The 23245-nt window shown below is 38.1% G+C and overlaps 1 protein-coding gene across 1 annotated transcript; it reads right to left on the reverse strand.

The window, feature by feature from the left end:
* Positions 1–4513: 4513 nt before the first annotated feature.
* Positions 4514–22803, reverse strand: Ido1 (indoleamine 2,3-dioxygenase 1). Its single transcript, XM_070016121.1, has 10 exons — positions 22687–22803; positions 17844–17939; positions 17604–17723; positions 13702–13820; positions 12235–12249; positions 10180–10279; positions 7731–7848; positions 6977–7028; positions 6673–6821; positions 4514–5121 (listed from the first exon to the last, which is right to left on the reverse strand). The coding sequence occupies exons 1-10, from the start codon at positions 22783–22785 to the stop codon at positions 4766–4768; spliced, it is 1224 nt and encodes a 407-aa protein (XP_069872222.1). The 5' UTR covers positions 22786–22803; the 3' UTR covers positions 4514–4765.
* Between the last annotated feature and the right edge of the window lie 442 nt (positions 22804–23245).

Below are 23245 nucleotides of genomic sequence, written 5' to 3' on the forward strand. Positions count from 1 at the left end.
ACAGAAGGAGGAAGTACTAAGGTCTTAAGCACACTAATAGTGCCAGATTATCTTCCTGAAATTACCCTAAAGAAGAAATTACTTAGACTTCTTTTTCCTCTTCTGAAATGATGTTGACTGTATTAGTTATTTCCTTGAAGGATTGTGCCTTTGGATTTGTGCTTACTTCGTTGTTAAACCCCAGATTATCTAGATTTACTACTGGGCTACCTCTCTCGATTTTATGTCCACAGCAATCGCAAAAATATGCATTTTAGGAAATTATTTGAAATAATTATTTAATGGAATACATCAAGGATAAAGAGGCTTATTGTATTTTTGAAAGGGCATTGGTAGAAATACTTTCTCAGAAATATAAAACAGTAGGCAAAATATAAAACAAACACACATTTTCAAGATATGGTACCATGTGGTGTTTTCAACTATTTTGGAGTCAGACTGCCTGATTTACATCTGTTGTTTTTCGAAGTTGTTTGACATTTGAAGAGGACTAACTCTTCAATTTCCTTACAGGAAAAATTAACTACTAATAAAACTAATATCAAAGGCCCATTGTGATGGCCAAATAAATTAATACATCTTAAACTTTTAGAATAGTAATAGCAAAAGAATTAAGTATGTCCATAATTCTGAAGAATCCATATATTTTTTTTTTTTTTTTGCCAGTCATGGGGCCTGAACTCTGGGTCTGGGTGCTGTTCCTCAGCTCTTCAGCTCAAGACTAGCGCTCTACCACTTGAGCCACAGCGCCACTTCTGGCTTTTTCTGCTTATGTGGTGCTGAGGAATCGAACCCAGGGCCTCATGCATGCAAGGCAAGCACTCTACCACTGAGCCACCTCCCCAGCCCCACTGAAGAATCCATATTTTTATGCCTCCTGAATTGTAGCATGGCTACACAATGCCACTAGTTACACCAACAAAGCTTGCTTTATTTTGTAGTAGAAACTCAGAAGAAAATGTCCTTTTGGTTTGCAACATTTAATTCAACTTTGAAGAAGTTAACACCCTAATTCCTGCAAAACTTGTCTTCAGCTTTCCAACCAAACTAAACCATCTCCTATTCTGAGCTTCTCTTACACACTGATTGGTCTGAAAATTAGAAAGGTAATGAACCAGTAGGAACACACTATAATGTTAATATCTATGATCTGGTTGTGATTAGAAAAAAGCATTTCATTAATTTTAGACTATTTATGAATCCCAGAACTCAGGAGGCTAAGGTAAGAGAATACACTTGAGGCTAGAATAGCCTAGATAACTAAAGCCTGTTTTTTCTAAAATAAGATAAATGAAATGAGATGAAAGTAAAATAAAATATTTAGTGACTATAAGAGTGCCTAAGTAAAAATTACTGGCTATGTGTTAATGAAACTTCCTTCTTTATAATCATTCCCACAGAAAGGGGAAAATTTCCTCCTATATCTTACAGTGGTGCATAGCTCAATCTTCGGAGCCAAACTAGCTGAGCATAAACCCTACTTTTGCCCCATTTTTTTATTGTTGAAAAAATGGCATGATCTCTTGGCCATCTCAATGTACTCATCTGTAAAATGAGGAAAAAAATCTGTTTTGACAGTTAAATGGGTTAATGTATATGAGTGGTAATTGCAGTCTACTCTAAATAAAAAAGCTCCTACATTATGAAAAGTTTTAGAAGTGGGGTATACACCTTCTGTGAGCTATTTTGTCTTAAAGTTGGCATTAGTTTTAGAAACCTTTAAGAGTAGGTTGATTAGCCCATTTTTGGTCTGTCTGAACTTCTTTAACTTTTTAATTCCTTATTGTCTTGTAAAATAATTCTACGGCAGTGAATAAATCTCTATTTCCAGCTAATAGATTATCAAAATAATTGTAAGATTATATACTAGCTCTTTTATAAAGGATATGAGGAGTGTGGAGTGAGTATTAATTGAGCAACATTTTTCTCACTTTTATATAGTAGATTGAAAAAATAATAGTACACAAAATAATATAAATGAGCAGGGTGCCAGTGACTCATGTCTGTCATCCTAACTACTAGGGAAACTGAGATCTGGAGGATTGTGGTTTAAGGGTAGAGTGAACAGAGAAATCCTCAAGACTTCATCTCCAATATAACCAATAAGAAGCAGGACTAGAGATGTGGCTCAAGTGATAGACAGCCAGCCAAGAGCAAGCAAGCCAGCTCTCAATTCAAACTCTAGTAAGGAAAAGCAAAAACAAGAAACTTAAAAATGTACAAAAGTTTTACAGAAAGTAAGAACTAAAGAATACTTAAATTTCTGAATGCTTGATTTGAAAGAGGCACATATTTTTACCCAAAATCTGCTTACTTAAAGAAAATATGTAGGGCTGGGAAGGTGGCTCAGTGATAGAGCGCTTGCCTTGCATGCATGAGGCCCAGGGTTCAATTCCTCAGCACCACATAAGCAAAAAGAAAAAAGCCAGAAGTGGCGCTGTGGCTCAAATGGTAGAGCGCTAGCCTTGAGCTGAAGAGCTGAGGGGCAGTGCCCAGGCCCAGAGTTCAGGCCCCATGACCAGACCCAAAAAAAATAAAAAGAAAAGCAAAGAAAACATGTAGAAGAATATACTAATATGGATTTCTGATTTTATTAAAACATATTGGGATACAATTATCATTAATTCCATTAAAATGGCATGGCAGTTTGATTGTAGTTTGTCCTTTGCAAAACTTCATGCTTAAATTCAATCCCAGTTTTGAGGTTTAATCTAACAATGGTGTCTAAACAAGAAACCATTTGGGAAGGCAAAGATTAGACAGGTCATCAAGGTAGAGCCAATAATTAAATCTTGTGGTTTTATTTTTTTTAATTATTTTTTGGGTCTGGTCATGTGGCCTGAACTCTGGGTCTGGACGCTGTCCCTCAGCTCTACTACTTGAGCCACAGCACCACTTCCAGGTTTTTCTTTTTCCTTATATGGTGCTTAGGAATTGAACCTAGGGCCTCATGCATGCAAGGCAAGCGCTCTACCACTGAGCCACAGTGCCACTTCTGGCTTTTTTCTTTTTGCTTATGTGGTGCTGAGGAATCGAACCCAGGGCCTCAGGCATGCAAGGCAAGCGCTCTACCACTGAGCCACCTTCCCAGCCCCAAATCTTGTGGTTTTAAAGGAAGAGGGAATGAGACCAGCAGCACTCACATATGCCCTTCAAGATGACCTCTCAAGACTCTGCCAGAGTCAGTGGACCAGCTCTGTGAGCCAAAGTAAACCTCTTCCTTCTTCTTGGCTTGCCCAGTGTTATCTTTGTTTTGCTTTGCTTTTTAAGATACAGTCTCACAATGAAACCCAGAATGGAGAGGAACTCTAGATTACTGAGTGCTGGAATTTACAGGTGTGTGCCACCATGCCTGGCCAGTGTTATCTTAAATGCCACTCACAAAGCTCATTACTAAAGGGACCCATTATTAAAGGTTTCATAAATTCAAAGTGCTTTCTAATTCCACTGTGTGTTTTTAGTCTTTCTTATACCTGATTTCTGGGTAACCATGTGCTTCCTGATGGGTTCCTGCCAAATTATTTCATTTCCTGCCTCCCTTTCCAAATTGCTTTCCCTGTAGTCTAGTCTGTTTCAAGTAAAGTGAAAAATATTTGTTGTCTAAAAACTCATTTTTCCTCCCCTCTGTCATTGTATGATTCATTACACTTACTGCACTCTTATGAGCCCCAGCGTTGTCATTTCTGAAATAAAATGTTTAGCTCAAGTGATTGTTAAGCTTTCCTTAGACCCTGAAATTCCATGATTTCATTATTAAATAAATTTATGCTAAGAGTATGAGTGCCCAGTGAACTTGCTATTTTGGGAGAAATTATATTTCAAAGGTGACCTCTGCTTCTTAGTCCTGATTGAAGTATTCATATTCTCATGCATTCTTTTTTTGCGGGGGGATGGTCCAGTCATGGGGCCTGAACTCTGGGCCTGAGCGCTGTCCCTCAGCTCTTCAGCTCAAGGCTAGCACTCTACCACTTGACCCACAGCGCCACTTCCGACTTTTTTTCTTTTTGCTTATGTGGTGCTGGGGAATCGAACCCAGGACCTCATGCATACAAGGCAAGCGCTCTACCACTGAGCCACCTTCCCAGCCCCTCATGCATTCTTTTATACATTCAATTGATATTTATTTTTTGTTTGCTTTATCTTTGTTTCTCATTTTGAGATGGTGTCTATCTCAGGCTGGCCTGGAACTTGCAGATCCTCTTATTTCAATCCCAAAACCTGAGATAACAGCCAAAGGCCAGTATAACTAGCAGATACCTGAGAACTATCAACTATAACTAGAATGGAAGGTTAAAGATTACAGAGTGTCTCTAGCATCCTAAAGTGTACTATGTAATGATAATATATGTTAATAGGTCATTATGAACAAAAACTAGTATTAACATTTAAAAGTACAGAAATCTGCTGACCCGTGGAACAGGTAACACTTTAGATCTCACCTGCAAAACTATTTAATGTAGTTGAAATTGAAACAAAAATTAAGCAAGATTTATTTAATCTTATATTAATTTTTATTTACTGAATTTTATCATTATATTTTTATATTAATTTTCAATCTGTTCATAAATATAAATTTTATTATTTTCTTACATGAAGTGAGAAGTTAGCAACTGATCATTCATTTGTCTGCTCCAATGATCAATGAAAAGAATTCTGTGCAATGAGCAAACTTTGTTTTGATTTTGGGGATTTGCACTCATGTTTTCTTGGTGCTCTACCTCTTGAGCCACATCTCACTCCTAAATGTACTCATGCTAGGATTACATTAATCTTCCTTCAGTAAGGCTTTCTGGGTTGTATTTCTCACAGCCATTAGGAAATTCTTGAGGTCAGTGCCTCCTGTCCCTTTGTTTTCTGAGTCTGGTGACTCCTTGGATGCATTGCCTTTCTTGGCCTGATCACGTGCAGGAGTTAGAATGTACTTCTCAACTATGGTCAGATGATAACTCCTCAGGGAGACCAGAGCTTGCACACAGCTATTATATGCTTCTTGCAAGTCAGCATTGTGGCTTGAGATGACGAACTTCCGGAGTGATGGGCAATTCTCTAAGTTGTGCAGGAAGGCCTGGTGAGCTGGTGGCATATATGTTCTCATTTCCTGGAGAAACTTATCAGCAGATTCTAAGGCAACAAGACAAAGGTGAGAAACAGAGCAGCCCTGGCTTCCTTGGGGAATCATTATCCCCCATCCATAACAGAAGCTCTGAGGGTAAAATCACCATACATGAAGACTAAATAGCTATTTGTCTTCTACTAGCAATGGCAGTTATTAAAATCTACTGTTATTCTTGAAAGTAGAATGAACAAAACTCATTTAAACAATTTTAATTTTGATTGTGAAGGTGATACACAGAGGGGTTACAGCTACATAAGATAGGTCCAAAAGTCAGATACATTTCTTTTAGGACAATGTCACCCCTTCTCTCACTCTTTCCCAGAAAACTCATTTTTAATCATAAGAATCTTGGCTTGTGCTGTTTTTCTTATTATCTTTCGTATTGACTTCTGCCAAGAGATCAAAGTACAGACAGGATTGGCAGATGATGATGACACTAAGCTTAAGAAAACTTAAAGGATCACATGTGTATGTCTGTATGTATGTGTGCGTGCTCACATTTGTGCACATATGCACACTAATCCTAGGGCTTGAACTTAGGGCCTGGGCATTGTCACTGAGCTTTTTGCCCAAGGTTAGCATTCTGTCACTTGAGCCACAGCTCCACTTCCAACTTTTTAATTGGAGATAAGACTCCAATGATCTCAGCCTCCTGAGTAACCAGAATTGCTTTGAACTGTGCCCAGATTAAGAAAAAAATGTTTTCTCCAAAAAAAAAAAAAGAAAGAAAAAATGTTTTCTCCTAGCCAAGGGCTTTCCTCTTGGTTTGTTCAATAGAAACTTAAAACGTAAAGAAAAAACATTCTTTTTCTTCATCACTGAAGCCTCTAGAAAGCATATAAGAAGCATGGTTCATCTTCCCCTCTGTTGTGTGTCTCAATGACCCTGTGCCACTGGGCTAGCTGGGTGGCTGTTTCTGAGGTCTCTGCCTCAGACTTCTGTCCATGGTTGTGTTTCATCTACAGGCAACTTTCTATGCCTGACTCTACATGCTCATAACATAAGATGCCTTTCCCAGAACATCTTGCTACTTAGCAAAGTCTCAAGTTCAAGAGGGTAATGAACTCAGGTTTGGGATTTTGCTTTTCTAGTTGATTAACAAGGAGTTTCCCACCCTCTTTTTATGAATGAGAGCTATGTAGTCCCTACTTGACTGACAACCAGAAATGAGTACCAATGAAATCCTAAGAGTCTGTCATGGCTAAGCATCAGTAGTTCATACTTGTAATCCTAGTTACTCAGGAGACTGAGGTTTGAGGATCCTGGTTCGAAGCTAGCCTGGGCAGGAAAGTCCATGAGACTCTCATCTCCAATTAACTACCAAAAATGCAGAGTTAGAAACTGTATCTCAAGTGGTAGAGTCCTAGCCTTCCTTGAGCAAAAAAGCTCAGAAACTGTGCTAGGCTCTAAATTTAAGCCCCAGGACCAGCACACACACACACACACACACACACACACACACACACACACACACACACACACACACACACACACACACACACACACAGAGTCATATTTGTGTGATAGATGATTAATATTTGTCATTTCACACCTACCTCCACTGGCACTCTGCTCTACTCCCAGAAGGACATCAAGACTCTGAAAGATGCTGCTTTGGGCTGCACTTCCCCCTGCAAACTTTTTGGGGGTGTCCCAAACCCCTTCATACAGCAGACCATCTGACAGCTTGGGATTGCCTTGCCAGCTGGACCAGAAAAGAAGAAAAATCAGATATAAAATCTTTCAGTAAAGGTAACAGAAGGTGACACGCAAGATTAATATTGTGGCAGGCACCAATGGAACTTTGGTGTGTTCCTACTGTTAGATAAAAGAAAAAAATTCAAGCATAAAAGTACATACCCAGACAAATATATGCGTAGAACATTGAAAAATTGATTGGCATCCACATATTCTGCAAAAATATAAATGATTAATTGAATGATAGCAGAGTTACCTAGGGAGTTCAAGAAACTGTGAAAAACTGCCTAGAGCCACAGCCCACTATCATTTGATTTGAAGATCTGTCTCTGCCATGGTCCAGTCCTTAATCATACTGAACACACCTATAACCTATTTATTGTCTGTCCAATAGGGCAAATTTTGTTTTGCAAATCACTGTTTATCTGGTGTTTTCAGATTTTATACTTTCAAGCTTCTGATTTTGCTGATTTTTAAGCTCAGTTGGTTTTCTCTGTTTATTAGTGAGATAGTGAAAAAGCAGGGCTTACTGGAAGCTCTTCAAACAGGAGCTGTTTTTCAGCACTTAACACTGCTTTCATGTTTTGAAGGTCTCTACTTGATTTATAATAGCAGGTAGGAAACTCTTTAGAGTTACATAGGTCTCCTTGTAATCCTGTCTTTGCTGTTCACTACCTAGAAAGCCTTAAGAAGTCATTTTACTTCATCTCACTGACTGACGTCCCAATCTACAAATCTCAGATAGATAAAACAAAAATAAATAGATAACAAAAATAAAATAGATAAAACAGACCAAGTAGAAACATCTGTACTCAGTGATAGCTACTTGTTGCTTCTCTTTTTCTCCACAACCCTTCACCTCAGTCAACTAGAAATGTTAACAATTAGCCTAGAATATTCTTCAGAAGATACTTACTGCGGATTTCCTCAAATACTTTGCGGGCTTCTTTCAGACAGGAACATATATGTAGCAGTGCCATTTTTGAGGTCTCCTGGTCCTCACATATCACAGCCTTGATTATCTTGGGAATTTCCTGAAAAAGGAAAAAAACCAAAGCCAAATGCATACGAACTTCAAGCACCAAACATTGACACAATTTAAACTTTTATCATCTTTGCAGATTGGCAAATTAAATTTATGTTTCCATTACTTGATATATTTCTAGATTCATTTGGCTTACAAAAACTGAACCCAAAGTATATATATTGTTTAAACAAATTTATAACTAGCAACAATGGTAGCTCCTTTGTACAACTACTTAACAATAAAAATATATAATTAAGAAAACATCATACATGATAATCAAATTGGTTTCATTCCAGGGAAGGATAGTTCAACATATGTAAATCATAAATGTAATACAGCATATAAACAGAATATAGGACAAAAAAGATCATGGTGCAGATAATTGATGCAGAAAAGGCCTTTGACAATATCCAGCAATCTCTCATTATTAAAGCAATGAAGAAACCAGCAATAAAAGGAATGAATCTTAACATAATAAGACCTATATATAAGAAGCCTGTATCCAGTATCATTAGGAATAAGTAAAGGTATCTACTTTCCTATTCGTATTCGATATAGTACTAGAGTTTCTAGACAAAGTAATCAGACAAAAAAATGAAATAAAAGGAAGTCATACAGGGAAGGAAGAAATGAAATCATTACTGTTTGTTGATGATATTATTTTATTCTTAAAACATCCTAAGGATTATAAAAAGTCTTTTCTGATCTACAATATCTCATATCCTAGCAACATAGCAAGATATGAAGTTAACATACAAAACTCAGTAGGTTTTCTTTACAGTATCCATGAACAGGTTAAGAAAGAAATCTGGAAAACAATCCCATTCTATTCAGAACAGGCTCAAAAGAAAATAATTGTAAAAACTTAGCCAATGAGGTGAAAGACCTGTACAATGCAAACTAGAAAACCTTGAAGAAAGAAGCTGAAGAAGACATAATAAGATGGAAACATTTCCTATGTTCATGGATTGGTAGAATCAATATCATGAGAATGAAGATTAACATCATGAAAATGACCATACTGCCAAGAACAGATTCAGTGCAATACTCATCGAAACCCAGTGTCATTCTTTGTAAAAGAAAACAAAACAAAACAAAAACCCCACAGACTTGGTCCTAAAGTTCATATGGAAGCATAAAAGGCCCTCCAAGTAACCCTAATAATTCTGAATAAAATTGCAACACTAGAGATACCATAATATTAAACTTCAAATTATTCTATAGTGCCATGGTTTAATTTTTTGTACTATGTACACACATAGAGTTAATGGATTATGTGTGTGTGTATGTACAATAAATTGTTACGTAGCTATAATGCAAAATGAAACTCTCAGAGAGGGGATGGAAGTTGAGACCATCATGTTAAATGAGGTCAGTCAAGTTAAAAAAAAATCCACATAGTGCAAGATTTTGCTAATTTTTGGAATCCAGACCCAAAATAATGATGGTAATGGGATGACTTGAATGTAGAGGGGAATTTATCTGTGGGTCATCAGTGCGAGAGGAAAAGGAAAGGATAGTGAGATGAGAATAAAGAGGAGGAGGAAGAGGAAGAGGAGGAGGAGAAGTATATTCACAGAGCATTATGAAACCTACCAAGCACTGATTTCAAAAGGCTGGGTAAGGGCATATGGGAATATAGTGAACAGGTGAACTTGTTCAAATTACATTGCAGGCATGCATGGAATTTTCACAGTGAACCCCCCTTGTGGTACATGTAATATATTGCTAATGTAAAACTAAGGTGGAAAAAAATCTGAACATGTCAATAAACTTTCATAAAAGTAAAAAAAAAGTTTCCCTTTCCATTTCTAAAAGACATTGGTTTATGCCACTATATATTAATGACAAATTGCATCAAAGCTTTTGTTTCTCATAGGAGTTTAAAATTTGATTCAAAATGTCTGGCTCCTAGATTTATATTTTAGGTGACACAACAAATCAAATAGATGCATATAAAACAAAATGTTTACATTCAATGGTCCATGACCTCCACATAAATAATCTCATGCTTTCATTTAATCAAGAGAGTCCATTCAGGGGGCTGGGAAGGTGTCTCAGTGGTAGAGCGCTTGCCTTGCATGCCTGAGGCCCTGGGTTCGATTCCTCAGCACCACATAAGCAAAAAGAAAAAAGCCGGAAGTGGCGCTGTGGCTCAAGTGGTAGAGCGCTAGCCTTGAGCTGAAGAGCTGAGGGACAGCACACAGGCCCAGAGTTCAGGCCCCACGACTGGACCCAAAAAAAAAAAAAAAAAAAGAGAGTCCATTCATGCTAGTTGCTAAGAGATTGGTCTGCTGATATGAATACACAGAAAAAATCCAAGAGTGAGTGGACATACTTTGATTGCAGGAGAAGCTGCTATTTCCACCAGAAGAGAAACCAGGAAGAAACCTTTGCTGCAGTCCCCACCAGGAAATCCAAACAAAATGTCCATGTTCCTAAGAAAATTCAAATAGGGAAAACACTTGGCAAATCATTTATTTGTAAAGAACCCTCAAGCATTTTGTTTATACTATCTTATTTTCAAATAATTAAGTGAAGTAAGCCACACCCAAAGAAACATAGGTCCCATGGTTTCCCTTATTTGCAATATCTAGTATATGTCTGAGTCAAGCAGAAAAGGTCAGATAAGGTGATGTTAGGAAAATGAACCCTAAGATATGTATTCAAATGTTTTTTTTCTTTCATGCATTTGTTTCTAACACATTTATAAGATTATTTCTTTGTATGTCCCTCTCCCACAGTATAATCCCTGTTTTCACTGTGTTTGATGTCAGTATAATTTGTTGAGGGGAAGTGGAAAAACAAATCGTTTAAATAGGAATACAGGTGGACCCATTGCAACAATGAGATGTACAAGTCGTTATGTCAAAAACTAACTTTACAACTTTGGTGAGCGGGGGGAGCGGGGAAGATTGGGTGGGGGGTGGGGGGAGGATGGGAAGGGGAAACAAAGGAGGAGGCTACAATGCTTGATAAGAAATGTACTCATTATCTTGCCCATGTAATTGAAACCCCTCTGTACAGTATTTTCACAATAAAAAAATAAATAAATAATAATTTTGAAATAATGGTATGGCTAGTCACTGTTGCTTCTACATATGTGAGCATATTAAGAGTCAGTCATATTAGCCCATGGTTTAAGACCATATTCAGTAAACTTGGAAATGTATTAATGAACTTGGCAAATTCCCCCCAATAGGTCTGTTTCTATCATTTCATTAACTTCTTCACAAGCATGTATATTATCATAGACATTTACTCCACGTTGAGAGAGGAAAATTTGAGGTAGTTTTAAGAGATAGTTTTGTGGTTGTTTAAAGAAATCTATTCACATTTTTATCTTTATTTGCAACCCTGTTTTCTCAATGGTTTCTCTGCTTTACCAAGGAATTGACTTGGAAATTTATAAAACTGTTTGGACCCCATTATTCTTTTGCATTGAAGTTCTGGCGTGGATGCAAATATTGCCTCAGAACCTATCAAACTGTGGAGTTTGTATATAGTTAAATTTGGAGTTCCGAAGCCCCAAATCTTCCACTCCTGTTTTGTCTTCGCTGTGTGGCCCTAGCTAAGGTCAGTCACGTGGCACTGCCTGCATGCTCTTTCTCTCGTCTCTAACTCAGGACTGATGGCACCAACCTGATGCTGAAAAATCTCAAAGATTTTTTAATTCCTGATCATAGACAAAAAGGCCCTATACAACCATTTTTATAAATCGTTTCTTCATTCTTGTCTCCTTCTATTATCATCATTTGTCATTTTCAGTGGCACTAACTCAACTTCAGCACTAATGATGCACCAAAACTTTTGTTACTCCAAAGCTATCACAATTGTTGTTTTCTCTCCTGTAAACAGCCCCAGCATTTTTCATCTTCTAGCTAATTCCTTCTCTGGCGGCTCAACTCTGATAAATTGCTCAGGGATTCTTGCCTTTAACTTCTTACTTGATTAGAGTCCCTAGCACTTTACTCTTCTTCTTAATCTTCATGTATTCCTTTCCTCTTTTTTATTCTACTGTCACCTGGCCAGGATTACACCTGCCATACTTAGTTTTTCTAGCAGCTATATTGTTGCCTAGTTCTGGCACAGAGGTCCTATATCATATATACAAAATGTTTTGTATGTATGTGTATTGATTACATACTTAGCATGTAAATTATATACATAACATGCAAATCTCACTTGTATATAACTATCAAATACATGCAAGTCAGGCATACTAATTGTTATTAAGACATTTGCTAGTCCTAAATTAAGAGCTTGGATTATTTTTCCTTCAAATAATTACCTAAATTAGTTTTCATGTGAATTCTAACATTTAAAAATGCAATGTATATTCACTGTGAATATCAAAAAAAATCTTAGAATAAAAGAAGAAGCACATACTTACTCATAAGTCATGGGCCTTATGAAAGCATCCAGGAAGTGGTGAGCAATTGGAAGAAAGAAAGAAAAGAAAACCAATTTTCAGATTAGCTTAAATTATTGTTATTAGACTAAATACTACTTACTATGAGCTACCGGCAATAAAATGTAGGTAAAGCAGAAAAGAATGCTTTCAAATATTTCTGTTTGCTTTGGAATACTATGCGAAGAAGATACATATTCCAGACTCTTGTTGCTATTAAGACACTTTCTTTGTCAAATCCTTTCGCTTTTTGGTGCTACTGTGAAGAACACCCCTTATAGGTACACCTTGGGGCTACTGGGCACTGTAAGTCTCTCTCTCATACCTATGCTGCAGCAGGTCCCATCCCTACAAAAATTTTGGGCTGGTAGCTCTGAAAGCTAAATGTTGCTGCCTATCCTGCTGAAGATGTACTCACTTCAGTGGAACTGGTCACTTAAATACCAAATTTGTGAAAGTTCACAAAACATGCTAGTCAAATGAAGTCAAACACAAGGATGTCTGCTCTCTGGCTTTATTAATGTGAAATTGAATAACAAAATCAACTAGCTGGGCATCATAGCACATTCTTGTAATGCTAAAACTCAGGAGCCCAAGGCAGTAAGATCACAAGGTTCAGACCAGCCTGCAATGCATAGCAAGTTGGAGATTAGCCTGGTCTATATGGTGAAACCATGTCTAAAAACAATATCTAATTTTTATATAAAATCAGCTAATTTTGTTAAGTCAAAGTAGGGTATATTTGCATAGTATAGAGAAGGGAATTGGTTAGAAAAGATAAATGAATATATACATACACACACACACACACACACACACACACATATATATATATATATATATATATATATATATCTTGCTAGGGTGGTTCTTTCATATGGTATATATGTAATCCTCAAAAGCATACTGAATACACAGGATCTCTGTTTATCCTGTATGCTGACTATATGACTGTCTCACTCATGTACAATGTATCTGTAAATACAGATATAACAGTCTAAAAACAATTTCCAACCCCCACAAAGCTGTGCTGGCAAAAATTAAGTTAATATAAAACTATATTTATTTATTTGTTTGTTTGTTTGTTTTGCTAATCTCAGAGTGTGAGCTCAGGGCCTCATGCTCAACTTGCTTTCTGGGCTGGCACTCTACCATTTGGGCCATGCTTTCTTGGTCTTTTTGCTATTTAATTCGAGGTAGAGTCTTTTCTTCGAAGGCTGGTTTGAACAGTAATCCACTAGATCCCAGATTCCTTAGTAGCTAAGATTACAGACATGAGCCACAAATGCTTGATAAGAAATGTACTCATTATCTTGCCCATGTAATTGTAACCCCTCTGTACAGTATTTTCACAATAAAAAATAAATAAAAATTTTAAAAGAACCCAATTTTACAACTAGCTTTTGATGATATACATCCCAACTCCTGTTCTATTAACACTGAACTTACCCTCTGGGATCCTTTTTCTTCCAGTTTGCCAGCACACAGTCAGCATAAACCAGAATGGGTGGCAGCCCCAGACTCTCAGAGAGTTTGCAGTATGGAACAGCAATGTTTCTTGGCAGGACCTATGGAGTACAGTGCTCACTTTGAATCGTTGCATCACCTTACCTTGTCTTCCCTCTCCTGCTCACATTCGTAGTTAATATGATGGTGCTTGGACTCCAAACACATTCTACTTTCCATTATTAACCCTGGAAATTTTCAAATGCTTATGTTTTGGATTTAGATCGATATAGCCACAATTTGTCCCAAGAGAGAATATAAAACCCTGTTCTTTTTTTTTTTTTTTTTTGGTCCGGTTGTGGGGCCTGAACTCTGGGCCTGGGCGCTGTCCCTCAGCTCTTCAGCTCAAGGCTAGCGCTCTACCACTTGAGCCACAGCGCCACTTCCAGCTTTTTTTCTTTTTGCTTATGTGGTGCTGAGGAATTGAACCTGGGGCCTCATGCATGTAAGGCAAGCGCTCTACCACTTTCCCAGCTCAACCCTGTTCTTTTCACTTTCTAATGACCTTGTAAGCTATTTTCCCTCCTTCCTCCATTCAGCCTGGGAATATTTGTAGGGAACTTCCTCCATTGAAGTCACCACATTATCCACTGACAAATAAAAAAGATAAAATTTGGTTGTCTCAAAGATGCCTATAGATTTTGGGTTTTGTATTTAAGACCTGTGTTGCCCAACACTGGTTGCTCACATCTGTAATCCTAGCTACTCAAGAAGTTGAGATTAGAGGAAGACACTTGAAGCCATGCTAGACAGGAAAGTTCATGAGACTCTTATCTCAAACACCAAAAAGCTGAAAGTGGAGCTGTGGCTCAAATGGTATAGCACCATTGTTGAGTGAAAAAGCTAAGGGAGAGATCCTGGGCCCTAAGCAGCACAAAAGAAAAAAATGTGAGATTTCGCTGGAAGTATAAACAAATTGATATCCTTGAAGCTCAGTGAAGCTGATGATGATGTGTATATGTATATGGGGAAACTTCCCTGACAACCACACCGATGCTTGAGCTCAAAGACATGCCTGTGTCTGGAAGAGGGAGACTTTTTCCCTCACTGGGGATTTCAGTGTGGAAATGCATGTTGTGGAATGGCATTCTTAGCTTTCTCAGCTCTTGTGCTCATTCACCTTTACACAGAGAAGATATGGAGATTTCCCAACTATTGGGTTTGGAACTGAAATCACAGATAAGCCCTTTCTTCCTCATAATGCTTCTATTTCTAGCAAAATTCTGTCATCAGCCATTTAGTAAAAACGATGTGCCCCTCCTAGACAGTCCTATAGCTGTCTTCTACTCCCTTTAACTGGATAATGTAGTGGTTAATCTTGATTGTCAACTTCATAGGACTTGGCAGCACATAGGAGGTTAGTAAACTCACTCCTGGCTATGTCTGTGAGGTGTTTCCAGAGAGGATTAGCTAAGAGGGAAAGAGTCTCTCTGAGTATCAGCAGCACCAACCCTTTGACTGTTGGAAGAAAAGGGGAGGGACAAAGCCCTCTAGTGTAGGCCTTCTCTCACCTTCCTGGCTGTAATGAGGTTGAAGATCTCCTCCACCATCTTTGCCTGCTGCCATGATGTTCTGCCTAAGCATGTGAGACGATGTTCGTGGATTGAAGCCTTTGAAACCATGAGCCAGATAAGTCCTTCCTTTCTTATGTGGTCTCCCTCAGATGTCTTGTCACAGAGATGAGAAAGCTAACTGATACAGTAGGAAAAGAGTCTGATTCACAGCTCTTCCAGCCTGTTAGTTTCATACTATGAAAGAGCATGTTCAACAAACAGCTCCATGGGTTACACAGCTAACATTTTATTCTCCATGTGTTTGACTTCACCAATTAACCATCACTTGACTTTGACCTCATTGGGCCCTTGTAGTGGTTGGTGTAATCACACACCATCACCAGGAGCCTGTAGCTGAAATACATCTAAGCAAGGGAAGAAGAGGGAGGTGATGGCTAATTTCAGTGGTAGGTGGTGGAGCTGCAGTTTCACACCATTGAGTAATTCTGACTTGGAAAAAGGACAGGAAATGTTCTAATACATCTTTGTTCTAGGCATTCCTGCTATGAAACACAATGGCTAATTTGTTGTCCTTTCTCAAACAAAATGTGCCTGGTGTAAATTCCTCCCTTTAAATTCCTCTTGTATTTTTCATTGCCACCTCCTACAGAATGACGTAGTATACAAAAACACAATCAATTAAAAAAAACAAATTTCATCCTTTCTTTCACAATTGTGGCATCTAGTCTGACAAATCTATTATTTTTAGCAATGCTGTGTATAGTATAGCCTCCATGACAAGTGCTTCTGTTTTCCCTCTTTTCTGGTCCACATTGCCTCTACATTTTGTGATAACACTCACTACCATTGAAGTCCCCAGAAACACTGCTCAGAGAGCCTCCAGTTTCGATCTACCACCCCTGACCCCCAGTATATGCACAATTTGGTAAAACACATTTCTAGCAAGTCTAGTGAGATAGTGTAGTTAAGTAACATTTAAGCTAGATTGTAACAGTAGAACAAATGTGGCAGTTTGGTGATTACAAATAGTCTATAAAGAAATGAAAGGTAATGAATACATTCATATTATAAGACAGGAGTTTTTCCTCTTAGTTTCTTCCTCTTTTCTCTATAACTTATCTTACTGGTGGATTATGTTGTATTTGTCTTTAAGCAGGGTGTGAAAAGATAAGCAACTACGAAAAGCATGCAAATTGCCTTTCTCCAAAAGGAAGATTTTATTAAATGGTAGAAGGTGCTGCTATAATGTGCTTTATTCCTTCGTGATTTGAAACTGCTTTGGTTTCATGTGATTATGGTTGTCAGTAAGATGTAGAAAGCCAATAAATTTTATCATGTCATATGTGTACTAAAAATGTTTATCTGAGGGTCAAATTGCCTGTATTTGCACTGGCAGAATCAATTTGAGTAAGACAGGACTTCCATTGTAATGCTGGATAGATAATGAGCAGATGTTGGCAACTATATCTTTTATTTTAATTCTTCTGCCTCTCATTTTCTCTCTTTTTCTTCCTTATCTTCATTTGTCCTGCACTAAACCCTTAGAAGAGTCACTGGGAACATCATTTGCTTAGATTTACAGTTAAATTGCTATTAAGGCTGATTTGTAATGGTTATGTTCTCATAACTACTACTTTTATAGAAAACAAGAGCATGACTAATATGTATATTCATATAAACATATGTTTTGAAATTAATTATTTGATTCTGTAAAACATGAAGCCATCTATTCCTCTGTGTTGATAGATGCAAATGCTTGAGCATAAACTAAAAGAGCTATTCAAAGGTATCACTGTAGAAATATTATGACACAAAATATTTATCAGTAGAAGATACAGTAATTAAACTAAAGAAATATTATGAGAAATATTATGACACAAAACATTTATCAGTAAAAGAGACAGTAATTAAACTAAAGTTCAGAAATTTAATGAAAAAGGATACAGCTATTTCAAATGACTAGGATGATTGCCTAGTAACAACAAAAAATTTCATGATAGGTTTAAGTTAAAGTCACAGGATAGGAATAATCCAAGTAGAAGACTAAAATAAAATAATGATAGCAGTGGCATGCTAAGTCAGTAAATGCTTGTATTCTTTCCCTGTCTATTCTTTTGCTCAAGCTTTAAGATTGAAGTTACAGTACTGAAAATGTTTAAGCCTTTCTTCATAGTGCTGAAGATAAATCCAGGGCCTTCTACATGCTAAGCAAGAACTCTGCCACTGAGCTATACTAGCCCCACATAAATTGTTTATGTTACCTCTATACTGAATATCATTCTAACAGAAATGAGAACCCACTGTGAGACCAACATCAAGAAATGTTCAAACCTTTTTGATATCTCCGTCCCCTTTACCCCACACATATCCCATGGTGATGCAGCCAAGAACCAGATGTGCCAGGCGCTGCAACTTGTGTCCTTGTAGACCATCCACACTGAGCATTGGTAGCTAAGAACAAATGAAGCAAGATTTCATGGAAATCAGTTTGGGTGGTGCTTCAGGTTTCAAAAGCAAAGATTAAAAAAAAGTTAAGAAATTTAACAGGAAGACAAAATAATTATAGCAAACCTTCTCAACCTCTGCTCGAAGGTGACCATTCTCAATGAGTGTGGGAAGATTTTTACCAATGAATATCCAGGCATCATACTCATCAGGTAGCTCTTCCTTGAAAAAAAAACATACACAGAGCTTTGATTTGATTACGGTCAAAAGTATTTTACTGTAAAATAGGAAATTACTATAAAATAGGATTGGCTTTCCACTGACAGCTCTCCTTGCCTTTAGCTCCATTTTATGCAACATTGGTTGTACAACACCCGTCTCCACCCACCAGCCATGCTTTGCCGCCTCAGATTGTCTCTGCTTCATTTCTTCTCTCTTCAGGCATGGAATTATACCTATTTCAAATGTCTACTCAAAGTTTCACAAAAACCTTGCTTACTACTCCATCTAATACCAGTCCCCTCCATGATAAGCCCCACTCTTAGATGATTTGTTATCTGCTACTCTTTCTTAGCTAAATTTTCAGTTCTTTAAGTAGAAAAAAACAAGAATGTATAAAATATCACTGTAAGAGGCAGGCTAAAAGGTGCTTTTAAGGGGTCCTTGAACTAAAAGCCCCCCAACTTCATATCCATGCCCTTTGATCTGATCTACTCTCTGTTCAAGTCCCTTTGCACTTACCTTGGATTCTAGGAAAGAGAGGGTCCACTGATAAGTATATTGTGAAGAAAGGAAACTGACCAAAAGGAAACTGCCAAAAACTCAGGAGATCACCTGCCAGGCAACTTGTCCCAATAGTAAAGTGATAGCAATTTGCTAAAACTCCTCTAACAACAAAGATGGAGATATTTGTCAAGTTCCAAATTATATCTGTGATTTACTACTTTAACTATGCACACTGTCCTCATCTCTTACCCCCAATTCTCCCTATTTAACTTGAAGTTAATGCCTGTACCTCAGAAGATGGCAGACTTACTGAAGTAGGTGACTGCCATGTAATGAATCTCCTTTCTCATCCTTTCACTATGTCTCTTTATTTGGCATGTGGGGCTGAGTAGCTACACCCAACCTGAGACTCCTGGGCCTAGGGTTTAAAAGACTGGTTTATCACTAGTGGATTAGTCATTCTACTCAATAATGTCATATATGATACTACTTATTTAATTCTTGTAATGGCCTCAAAAGTTGTTTCTTTGCAATAAATAAAAACACCAGGCTCAGTTTATATAATGTTCTAAATAGAGAGTTTATCCTGCCTTATGCCTCTCCCATTATAATCTACTTGAGGGTGTGTCTCCGAAGTTGTAAAAATGACAGTGCAAATGGAAGGTTTAACAAATCAATATGGATGAGGCTTCAAGCTTCAAAATAAAGTTACTATCATAAATAAACTATAAAGCAAGGTGACACAAAGTTCAAATATGAACGTATTTGAAGATCTCAAGGTCTATATCCAGTCTTAATCAGTGAAGGCAGACTTCCAGCCAGGTTGTCACCAGGCAGTCACCTTTTTTCCTCCCTGATCTCACACACCTCTGTTCTGGTACTCTTCCTAGAAATACTTTCTACTGTTTTGTGCTTCACTGTGTAGCATGCTCAATTTTTTAACTGGTGTTATTTTCCCTACATTTTTGTTGTTGCTCTATAGCATAGCTAGCACTTTTAACAGATACAAGATTTAATCCATAACACAAAGAGCCTCTACTCTCTACTTACTATTATATACAAATAAAGAAAAACAGAGGATCATTCAACTTCTGCTAAGCTAGAGAAGGTATTTGGTAACTATAATAGAATCAAAGACAAACTATTTTCCTCTAGACAAGGGAGTTGGTAGAGTATGAGATGCACAGTACTAGGCAGGTTTTAGCTCATAATCTCTAAGGAAAGATTTTTGTTAAAGAAGTAATCACTAATCCCCCACCCCCTGCCTTTTTGCCAGTTGTGGGGCTTGAACTCTGGGCCTGGATGCTGTCCCTCAGCTCTTCAGCTCAAGGATCTACCACTTGAGCCACAGTGCCACTTCGATCCTTTTCTGCTTATGTGGTCCTGAGGAATAGAACCCAGGACTTTATGCATGCAAGGCAAGCATTATACCACTGAGCCACTTTCCCAGCCTCTCATGTTTTAAGCTATCTATGACTAACTCCCTCAGTATCTCAGGGTGCCAAACTATTTTTCTCCCTGTGGTTGCTACTTCCTTTTTACTGCTTAGAATTTCTTTTTAAATAATCAAGGGAAATTTTAATTTTTTTTTGTTTAACATTTTGTTTTTTGCTTAACTCTTGTCTCTGCAATTACCACAGTTGTGGGATTTTTTTTAAAGACTTGCTTTTTGTATGCTCTATTCTGAAAAAGTTCCCTGTACTGGTGAAAAGAAAATGCCTTCTGGAGTCTCTGTCCAAAACGTTCTATGACTGTCTGAGGTATTATTATTATTATTATTATTATTATTATTATTATTATTATTATTGTACTGTTTGTGGTTCTTTTTTTTTATTTTGTTCTTCTTTCTTTTTTCTTTCCTTTTTTTCCTTTGATTTATTCCCTTTTGTCGCTGTTTTTGATTTCTGTACCCTTTGTCTTGTATGAAAGTTTATCTGATTTGGGGAGGGGAAAGAAGAAGCACAAAAACAGTGGGACAAAGGGTAAACTGAGTCAGCAGTTATACTCTGGTTTCTCTTCAGATAGTATAAATCTTTCGCCTTTTTACCAAGTCAGCAGTGATACTCACTAGATATCATGTTGGAAATGAACTATACAACTTTGGAGGGAGGAGAGGTGGGAGGGGAAAAACTGGGAGCGAATAGGGAGGGAGTGACACTGTTCAGAAGGAAATGTACTCATTACCTGACTCATTCATCTCTGTGCATCACCTTTACAATTAAAAATATTAAGAAAAAATAAGAAAATAAAATGAAAAAAAAAACAGGATAGTTTAACTGACTTTTTATATAGAGGATCTGCCCATTGATAAAAGTAGGGTGAATTCCCCTGTTAATCAATATTCCTACACTAGAATATTGTCATCTCTCTTTCCCTTTATATCTAAGGCTGTGTTTTTTTAATAACGTTAGTTATTTTGGCACTTGTTATATCTTCTAATTATTGATCCCTTGATGATTATATACTAACCTTTTTGCCTCTACTTACATTTTATTTTAAGCTGTTTCTCAGATATAAGTATAGTTGCTCATTTGCTTAGGGTTTCTACTTATACAAAGAATCATTTTCCATCCTGTCATTTTGGGTTTGTACAGCCGTATGGCTGCGTTGCCCGGGCTGGCCTTACAGGAAGCATCCTCTGCTCTGCCTTTCCTAGTGTCATTTACATGGAGGTTGCCTTACTTGAGTTGCTTCACTTTCCTAGGATGATTTGCGCACTAGATGGTTTCTTCTGAGTTTGAAGGAGTGGTCCTGTAAGTGATGCTGGCTTTGGGTCCACTTGGGTGTCATGGTGCAGACCGCTGCCCCTCATCCCCAGCATCCTCCCCTTGTTCAGATGTTTGGATAGAGGATCCAGGGGTGGTAGGTGGAGAGCCCTTCTGTCTCCAGGACCCACTCTGAGGAAGTGGGACACCATGAAGGGGTGCAGGAGAATGAGGTGGCACCGCGACAAGAGTGGCATCCCTCTATATGGAAGCTGTGAGAAAGGACAGGCACCCAGGGGCAGCTGGGAAAGCTGGACCAGGGGTGTGCCGGCCCAGGGCGTGGCTTGCGTTGCCCAGCGACGGCCGGGGACGGGGACGACAGTAGCCCCGCCCACAAGCCCAGCCTTCTGCATTGGCTTCAGCCTCTGGGCTTAATGGGAGCAGCAGCGCAGGCACACGCGCGGATTCCACCCCAGAAAGCCCCTGTAACTGGGCTCCAAGCCTTTGCCTCCTGTCTCAGGCGTCCACAAGATGGCACTGTGGAATCCCATGTCACCTTCCCCTGCAGGAGCCCCTCACCCAGAGGTGGGGTCGCTGTGTTCAGTTAAGAGTTGTTCCTGTCCCTGTTGACTCAAGAATTGTGTGTCTTATCTGGCTGCAGCCTCTCTCCTGCCTGGTCCTTCTGGAGCTCACCTTAAATTAATTTATTCTGATTCTTTGTGCAGGAGGCAGAGAGGGCTGCGCACAAAGACATGGCTATATTGTCCTCTCTCCTCTGGAAGAGTTTGATAATTAGAATGTTGGTGATATATCAACATTTATCTGCATTCTTTGGAATCAATTTAGGGACATGTAGTTTTCAAGACAAGCATTTTTCCCATATATCTTGCACTTTAAAGTTAAAACGTGCAAAAATAAGGAGGAGGAGGGGGAGGAAGAGTGGAGGGAAAGGAGGAACAGGAGGAGGGAAGAAGGAAGGGAAGGGAAGGGAAGGAAAAGGAAAGGAAGGGAAGAAGAGGAGTAGTTGAGCTTAGGTTCTCAGTTGAATCTTATACTCAGTAAGCAGCAAGCATTATAAACACAACACAAAGATTATCTGATGTATCACCTCATAAAGCCAGCCAATTAGTCATATATTTTGTACACATTGGTGATAAGTCAACAGCTAACAAAGTTCTTGTGGCTCATGGTCTATTGATACTGTCTACCTTTTCAAAATTCTTTTTGAGAATTTTGGCCATAAGACAGCCAACTTCTCATCTCTACAGTATTATTCTTTTGCAAAAAATCAAGAACTTCCATAGTTTCTTTGTTCCAATACTCTAAGGTCCATGTTGGGGCTGGTAAGAAGTACATGGCTGAATTTCTAGGAAAAAAAATGTTCTAAAAACAGTGAGACACACTTGTTGAAACTCTGTCTGTGATCTTGCCCCTACTTTATCCAACTATTTAGTAGAAGTTGCCTGGCAGAACTTTACTTGTTTCAGTGAGTAATAAGAATAAAATAGATTTGCCCATATTTCCCAACTGTCTCTTACCAGTGGATGTTCCAGAGCAAAGCCTATGTCTTCTTTGATGTGGTATTTCTCAAGGCTTTCCAAAGTGCCTTCTTTTGGAGGAGACTGCTTGTCTGCCATTGTGGAAGTCACCTCTACTGACCCTCCTACTGAGTCTCAGCCTCCAGAGCATCTATTTATTATGGTCACCAGTAATCACGTCAGCAGGGAGAGATGACTTCCACTTTGAGAAAGTTTCATTTTCTACTTTCCTTATTTGTCATATAATTAACAATCAAACCTCTATTTATCATTTTATTTATCATATAAAGAAACTGAAAGTTCATATTCTGTATCAGATGTTTGTTATCTTGGAGCATTCTTTGCTTAATGCTATCTGGGAATCAAGACATATCTGAATAAAATGATTAGAATATGGATACAGGTAGACACTGTGGACACTATCATGCCTTTGATTTAAAGTAAGAACATTACTATGGATATCATCCTAAATTATCATTTAATTAGATCACTGGCTTTCACTGAAAACACCAGAGGTCTTTGGTATCAGTATAGGCAATGCCGACATTCAACTAACACT

This window comes from Dipodomys merriami, unplaced genomic scaffold (genome assembly GCF_024711535.1).
Source record: "Dipodomys merriami isolate MVZ:Mamm:240054 unplaced genomic scaffold, mDipMer1.0.p SCAF_12, whole genome shotgun sequence".
In the NCBI taxonomy this organism is placed as follows: domain Eukaryota; kingdom Metazoa; phylum Chordata; class Mammalia; order Rodentia; family Heteromyidae; genus Dipodomys; species Dipodomys merriami.

What these genes read in the sequence shown, in the direction of transcription:
- Ido1 (XM_070016121.1), bottom strand. Translation starts at nt 22,785, where the DNA reads ATGGCAGACAAGCAGTCTCCTCCAAAAGAAGGCACTTTGGAAAGCCTT. An exon ending in TTGCTCTGGAACATCCACTG is followed by an intron (nt 17,940 to 22,686) that starts GTAAGAGACAGT and finishes TTTTTTTTCAAG; the next exon opens with GAAGAGCTACCTGATGAGTA. An exon ending in GGGACGGAGATATCAAAAAG is followed by an intron (nt 13,821 to 17,603) that starts GTTTGAACATTT and finishes TGTACTCCATAG; the next exon opens with GTCCTGCCAAGAAACATTGC.